The following is an 8,414-nucleotide window of genomic DNA, read 5'->3' on the forward strand; positions in this document are numbered from 1 at the left end:
AGTGTTTAGGCCGTGAGCAGGTTGTTATGCTCAGTGCGTGGCAACTGACACAAGCATTAACAGAGCGGTGAATGACTAACCGACGTGAACACCGGGCTTCACCAGGGGGTTCCAGGCCGTTTCAGGGGCCGTCACCTGAGCAGTTTCAGCTAGCTCGACTTCTCCGCCCAGTGACTGACAGACCTTTGCCATGCAAGTCCATGCTCCTTGGCATTTACGATTAAAGTTAAAAAGGTCGCTAAAATGTACCCATTCCCATATCAAGTTGTTCACGCTTTTTCAAACCACTCATCCCCGAGTGTTTGCCACCCCCTTTCTCTCCCCCTCCAGGTAATCTGCTTGTGGTGGGGTAGCGTGCGCGTGCGCGATTGGGAACACAGCGCGCCTGAGATCGTGACACTGAGTTTAAAAAAACACACGCGTTACGTGACTATTTCTCTGGGTCCATCACGACGGCGCTGCGAGAGTTGCATCTCTGATAGCCGTACAGCAGCTTCAAGCGTCGATGGCGAATCACAAGATCTTGAAGTCGATGACGATGACGAATAGAAATGTCTTTACGTCGGCACATCAGACGGTGAAGCACGCATGTTGCGTCTGCCCGTCATGACGCGGCACCTGCCACACGGCATCTGCCATGGTACGAAACCTGTCCTACGGCATCTGTCACCTGTCACACGGCACCCGTCACGGCACGGCACCTGCCACACGGAATTGTCATGGTACGACACCTGTCCTACGGCACGCCTGTCCTGCGGCACTTGTCACGGCACTGCACCTGTCACACGGCATCTGTCACGGCACGGAACCTGTCACACGGCATCTGTCACGGCACGGCACATGCGCTACAGCACTTGTCACGGCACGGCACCTGTCACATGGCATCTGTCACGGCACGGAACCTGTCACACGGCATCTGTCACGGCACGGCACATGTGCTGCAGCACTTGTCACGGCACGGCACCTGCCACACGGCATCTGCCACGGCACGGCACCTGTCACATGGCATCTGTCACGGCACGCCTGTCACTGACCCGAATCGGCGTAAGTAGTTCCAGGCGCGGTCGAGGTTGCCGCCCAGACAGCCGTCGTCGCGCACGTAGCCGCAGTCGATGACGTTCTGTTTCGCTGAAGTCGAGCCGCCGACGGCCCGGATTCTGGATGGCCAGCCGTCTGCGGCCGTGTGGCCGTGGAGAAGGCCCACGAGGCGCCGCACCAGCCCTGTCCTCACCGGCCCGATCAGGCCTCGCCACCTCGCGCTTCGTGCGGGGCGTCGAACGAGCGCGGCAACAGGCTCGGGTCGAACACCTTCGTGATGGGGTACATCTGGTTGATCTGCGACAGGAAAAGGAGACCGCTGAAGCTGACACCTTCGTCAAAAAGGTGTATGCATTATATGCGCCGTCGATATTTCCAGAAAGACAATGCGTGCGTAGAACGCAGATAATTATAAACAAGCACATTGTGCGGTATCTACAGCAAGGCAGCGGGATGGATGGGTTGCCATTAAGACAGGCTTGTAGCATTAAGCACAATAGTACTGCGATAGGGATATCTGGGACCCACAGCTTAATATCTGCTCCGAGGAACACGCGTCCCAAATTGATAAATTAACCAGTCATTAGTACATTTTGCACAATATGGATGAACGATTACGGGTTTAAAGACATTCTCCTGAAGACATATGACAGACCGGCATTCTCCCGCGGACGGAAGTGGAGAAACGTCAGCACCCGGCCACTCACCATGTCGTGGGGGTAACGGGTACCGAGCAGATACTGGAGGCCGCTGTTGAGCTTCTTTCCCCAAAACTGAGAGTAGTTGCTGGCCCTCCAGCCGTAGGCGTCCTGGCTGTTGATGTCGCCGATCAGCTCCGGCTGCACTAGGCACTTGCTGGTGTCGCACATCAGCTCGGCGAGCGTGTCGCTGACCTTCACGCACTTGCTGCGCGCAGCACATTTAGCAGCACGTTAGAAACACGGCAGGAATGTAAGGAATGCACGAATCTTTCGCTGGGTGCAAGGGTCTTATAGGTGTTCTGAAATTTGGACCCAAGCATGTTTACAAATATGTTAACAAACGGTCGTTGCTCTGGTTTTACAAGCTGCTATGTTTTCATCAAAGATCATCATTCGGGGCCCACTGACGATTTGCCGGCACCTTTCCAATGATGCGAAAACAGTCATCAGTTTTGGGCGCGCTAATAAAAATTGTTTATGCTCGTTCCCACTCATTACTGCTAGATTTGAGCGCGTGTATTCCTGGGTGTTGCTTAGGGAAACACGACACAGGCCAAGATTATTCATGAGCTCACCAAATATTGCAGTTCTCTTTAACGCTCTGCTCGGGCAGAAGTTTTCTTCCTCTGTGATTGCATCCAGCTAAAAAGGGACGCGAAAGCGTACTGTTAAACGATAGGAAGAGCTAGTTTAACTCCTTAGCCCCTAATTAACCCCTTATTTGTTTCGGCACCGTGCACTTTAAAACAACGTCCCAATGCTCAAAATGTCACCACCCAAAATATAATCTGCGATGAGGCAATCTAACGGTTCTCACATAAAAGTATGCGTCATCAGTCTGTAGCATGCTGCAGAAGAGGAAGAAACGCACATCAGTTTGCCAATAAAATAATAAAAAACGCCGCCTCAGCGGCGTTTTTTATTATTATTTTTTTCTATTATTTTTATTATAATTTTTTATTTCAGCGGCGTTCGGCGCACAATTGGTGACCTCGGTCGGCAAGGAACAGTGCTATTGCCTGTCTTCATGACGGTGGAAACCGCAGCCAAGCGTACCAGGGCAGGCCTCAGCGATCCGTCCCAGTGACGTCACGTACCAATCACGGGATCGGGTCCCTTCTCGCCCAGGCAGTAGGAGAAGTAATCTGGACAACAGTCGCCAGAGGCGCCACGGTCGCAGAATTCATCGCAGTAGCAGAGGGTGTCCAGGATTGGACTGCTGCAGTCGTCCAGTCGGTCCGGACAGCAGTTCCCTGCAAGGCACGATGCAAGGTACACAGGTCACCACATCAGGGGTCAGAGTCTCCTCTGTGATCGCCGGGTCTCAGCTTTAATCAGGTTAATGCCACCGCGTAGGTTTAAAGGTGCTGATGTCAAGTTCGACGCATTGGCGATCAGGGTCGTCAGACCAGAACTCTGCCACGTCACAAAGGTCACAAGATCGGAGGTGTGCATATGTCAAGGTTACCAAGTCAAAGGTGCATGGCTCATGGACACCACTCGTTAGAACAAAGGTGATAATGCCTTACACAAAAGTTTTATTGGTCAAGGACACCGGGCCAAAGTGATGACGTTGAGAATGTGAATGCTCTAGCGCCAATCACTGACCATGCGCCACACAGCGTTCTACGTCAAGCGCATGAATTCACGCATGAACTGATAATGCGACAAGGCGAGTGTCGCACCAACATACCAACTTCAAAGTTCATGTGACGCAATTACGATGCCTAAAACCAACCAACTCGGCCAAGTATATGTAGTCCACCGGTCACCACGAATTCAGGTGGGGATGAACTCAATGTAAATTAAATGGTACAAGTGGCAGGGAGCGAATGATGCTACAATTTTTGACTCGAAAAATTCTGAATTGTTGTTAAACGACACTGAATTATCCTGAAATACCCCAGCGTAACGTTCAGAAGGCTCTGTTCACAATCACCGTGCCTGAATCATCATCAATCTGAGACCCCTTTAAGATGAAGGACGTATCTGACAGCCTCAAGTCCCGGGACTTCCCAAATTTTTACGAGGTCTTAACGAGGCCCGTCAATTCTGTTTCAGCATATTTTTAAAATATCAAGACGTCTTGACCGTTTAAAAAACTTCATATATTTCGCATAAATGAGACAGTAGTATTAGTCTCATTCCTCGGAGAAAAACCAGGAGAATGGTGACATAGTTTGGCTGATATTTTGGCAGCATGCCCTTAAAGAAACAATAGCAAAAGTGAATTCAAAATTGCCTACCGATCATCCTACTCGATTTTTCAGTTTTTTTTTTTAAACAGCAAGCCACAGTTTTTACAGGACACCAACATTCAGGGGATTAAACAAAAGAGCGATTGCCAACCATTACCACGATACAGTGCCTATCTAACAATTAGAATGTACGAACATACGTGTACATGCAAACGAATTCAAGCAAATAGGCGTCACTCCTCACGCTTCATCGATATATTTCGGATCATGTCTCGGGGTCTTCGACCATCGCAGGCCCCTCGACATTTTGCAGCCTCCCATGGCTTATGTGGGTTCATTGATTGACGCCAATGAACCTCTTTCCCGCGCAGATATATTTTTGCTGCTCCAAACCTCGCAGCGACCTTTTCCGTGCGCTATATCGTGTGGTACGATTACGCACACAAAACAGGCAATTTTTTGTCAGCCACTGCCACCTCGAAAATTGCTGGTTGGGATTTCTACCGGAAAACGGCAAGCGATTCGTCATAATGTGGTCTTAATGCATTTGAAAATATTTGTTTAAACTCTTCTCAGACACGTCTATCAGAGGCGCACCCAGGATATTAAAAACAGGAAACGGAGAAGTCTGTGGTGTTAAAGGGGAAGAACAATCTTCGACCAATGAACGTGCCGGAATATGCACGGACAGCGCAAGTCGTGTGATAAGGAGCTCGACATAACCACAATACGACTGCTCAAACTGCACTCATTGATATCTCACGCTGTTTTACAACCATCTCTATTGCATGTGCCACGGAACTAGCTGTAAACTACCTATCTTTTCACTCGGCCGCCTCTGGGATCGGGAGAATCATGGAGCACCAGATGTTCAGCGGTTCGAGGCAGTGCACGGAGAGGCACAGTTAAATGTTCCACCTTAGCTTGGGATTTTAGCTGGCATGACCAGTTTGGAGACCATTGAGTGCATTTTACATTCCTGCTCTTCTTAAGACTGAAAACCCTCTGGTTTCTGAGCTTGTCGCCTGCGAACTTGTGTAGACTTTTCAAGGTCACACAGACATGCACGACAACATACAGGCTTCACGCTAATACTGCAACTCATTGGCCATGTGGTGCTCAAGGTCCAGAAAAAATACAAGATCTGTCCGTCTCTGACATTCATCGGCACGATATCTAGCATCCACAGAGTACCATTGACCCTTAACCAGTTCACTGCATTCCGAGTTTCGAACGCGGCTCCCGGGTTGCGCTATACAATAGCACCATAACCAATATGTGAATGCAAGTGAATATTTCAGATATCACTGACCAATCTGCACGAACACCACGATAGAGGGCCAAAACGGAGCAATATATTTGGTTCAACAAACACCTACAGCGCCACCACGGCCACCTCTCGGGAGATGTAAGTACCACAAGTGAGTCAGTGCACCGGCTGCAGTGATAATTCTAACACGGCCAGTCTGGCAACAACATTACGTCATGCAGACGTTTCATGACGTAATCAGTTACTGATGTATTAAGCAGCACACTTACGACGTAGTGAACTTTTGTGGTCTGAACAGTCTTTAACACTAACAACAACAAAACAACAAATAAAAGTGAGCTCATTTCCTCATCTAAGTGCTTTCCTCAGTACTTTTAAATGTGGAACAACTCCTTTGAGAGCCCTGCAATCAGCACTAAACTCCGAGGTGGCAATGGGACGCAAATAGCCAGCGGCGAAGCGGCACTGTTTCAGGCCCGAGTGTTGAACACCAGGGGGACGTACTCGAAATGCAGCAGCGGGCTCAGAACAGGGATTATCTGCATACAAGGTATAGGAGGCACTGTTGCCATTTTTGGAAAGATTGGTAATCCGGCGTGGTCATTTAGGACCAAGTGAAACGTCAATTTTTTAAAACTTTTCTGAACGATTTCAGCTACTGTACCCTAAACAAGTAGCGTAGACACCAAGACAGTTCGCATACCTTGTTAGAAAAGAACAGGAATATGTGATATTTACCCCAAATTGATGTGATGGGGAAGGGCAAGAGATTCATACGTTGCGTTATAAACGCATAAATACATGTAAATGGTGAATGTAATTTTCACGAAAGCAAATTCATGCATCCATTACAAAACCATGTAATTTTACATACCATGTAAAATTACATGGTATGCGTCTCTGACACAAAATACAGTTACTAACGTTCTGGGGAGACATCGGTTCTTGGACGGAAGTTATACATATATATGTATATGTATATATATATATATATATATATATATATCCGAATGGGCTGAGCGAGCTCCCCCTCCCCATTTTCCAAGGTGATCCCGCTCTCCCGTTAAGGTTGCTGCCTGCCACACCAAAATGCAAAACAATTATTCGTACCTGGTAATACGTCCGTCGTGTCGTATATCATGAGCTTTTACAAACCAATTGCAGCGAATATATTTTATTGTCAGCCCTCAGGACCCAAAGCTACTCTCCAACAGATCGCGCGACTTGCCAAGGAAATCATGCCTAAGAAATGCTTAACACGCTTGCTTAAACCATGCTTGAATATGCTCAACCGTTTGGATTGGCATGTAGCCCAGTAAACCGGAATTTACTTTGGAACGAGGACACAAACATCAACAGTGTGGTACGGAGCCCACAGCTAGTTTTCACACGTTTGTTATGAACTGAGATCCACCGGTAAGGTCGCCAGGCGAAGTGCAGCGCTGTTTGGAGTGCTCACTTCGCAAGCGAAGTGCTGTTTGGAGTGCTCACCTGGCTGCGTCCCTCTCAGCCTCTCGCAGTATTGGCCTCTGCGCAGGTCACTGTAGTCGGGCCGATAAGGGGCCTGGCCGAGAGTTGACCCGATGGCCAGGGTCAGTACCAAAAGGTACATCATGACTAGCTGTGTCCTGAAAAGGAAAACCATGAATGATTATCCGAATTCTCGGCAGGATCAGGAATCGCCCGTATCCAAAAAGCAGATATTTGCATTCTTGAAAATGAGGCAAAGACATGGTTTTTTTAATAACTGAACGTGCAGGGTCCAAAGAACTGATATGTGACTGAGTTGCGAACGCATTCGGAGCGTGGGAAACGAGCGATGCTGATAACACATATACACATGTCTTCATATTGCGTTGATTTAGACTCTTCTTTTTGTCATACGTCAACGGGTCATGGCCCCAGAGATCATAAAACTATGCCTTAGTCACCCAAAACTTCCGGACGTTTGCTGTTAAGTGCATGCATCGTCACATTTCCACCAATTAATTGCGTACGTTTCTCGTTTCGCTTCTGTTGGGGCTGGAGTGCTCACCATCATTCTGTTGGGTTTGGAATGCACATGATGAAAAGCAGTTACCATATAGGTAAATGTATATATACATATATATATATATATATATATATATATATATATATATATATATATATATATATATATATATGCAAATATATGTCGTATAGAATATCTAGGTCGTATGTTATGAGAATGTTTGTATGTGGGTGTGAGAGCCGCTCGTTGTTTTAAATGATGTTCTACAAGAACGGTGTAGCCCACCCAACGCCAAAAACGTCAAGATCCGTCCCCGCATGCATCCTCCAAGCTTGGAGCAGTGCGCAAAAGCAGGTCTGGAGTTCTTCCGCTATTATCGAGGTAAAATTGAATAGCACGATTGCCAGCAACGGCACATTTGCGCGGTCGTGCGGTTCATAATCTGAAAATGCATTTTTGTCACAAGTAGAAGTTGTATCAAAGAAGTGACGCCTTTTTGTGTTGCTGGGGTAGGCCGCCTTGCACATCATGAAAAGCGGTTACCATGACTATTGCCGGGCATAAAGTAGAAATCATGCCAGAAAATACAAGATCAGGAAGACCACGTAAATACTGGGTGCAGCAGTGACTACGTCACGTCATGCAGACGCTGATGTAAGAAATATCTGCCTTCTTGTGGTGCTTTTCCACAAATGCATAGATATCAAACACCGTTAAATTAGAACAACTAAAATGTGCCCGGTAGGAACGGCAAACACGACTAAGTCAAACCCATATGTGCAGGTGTCTCAGGCCTACGTTGCCGTAAAATGTTCGATAGTGACTCAAGTGCAGATGTCAGGTGATAAAGGGTGTGGTTCATTTAAGAGAATCATTAGTTTTATCGGATGCTATTTGACTTAATCAGTATGACTTTATCAGTAGAGAGAGACACTGAACAATGGGGTCGAACTTTTGACGGCAGTCTTCAGTGCTCATTGATTAATTCAGACCTTTGTCTTAGTCATTTAAGTCGAACCATCAGGCCATTTCTGGCGTAGCATGTGTTCGAGTTGCATAAATGAGGCAAGGGTCCCAAGGTCCGTACGATGCAGGGACCCAAAGGTTTGTGCGTATGCATGCGTTCGAAGGTCAGCACGATGTAGGGGTCCCAAGGTCCATACAATGCATGTGTTTCAAGGTCAGTACATTGCTGGGTCTGAAGGTCCATACGA

General features: G+C 47.5%; 1 protein-coding gene across 1 annotated transcript; it reads right to left on the reverse strand.

Annotated features, from left to right (window-relative positions):
- Positions 1-1,637: 1,637 nt before the first annotated feature.
- On the reverse strand, positions 1,638-6,729 carry LOC119105528 (tubulointerstitial nephritis antigen-like; the record flags this gene model as incomplete). Its single annotated transcript, XM_037228992.1, has 4 exons — positions 1,638-1,944; positions 2,315-2,381; positions 2,837-2,992; positions 6,699-6,729. Coding segments are annotated over 4 exons (546 nt in total), but the record flags the coding sequence as incomplete, so codon positions are not given.
- Positions 6,730-8,414: the final 1,685 nt, after the last annotated feature.

Source organism: Pollicipes pollicipes, unplaced genomic scaffold, assembly GCF_011947565.3.
Source record: "Pollicipes pollicipes isolate AB1234 unplaced genomic scaffold, Ppol_2.1 Scaffold_6138;HRSCAF=7277_pilon_pilon_pilon, whole genome shotgun sequence".
NCBI lineage: Eukaryota > Metazoa > Arthropoda > Thecostraca > Pollicipedomorpha > Pollicipedidae > Pollicipes > Pollicipes pollicipes.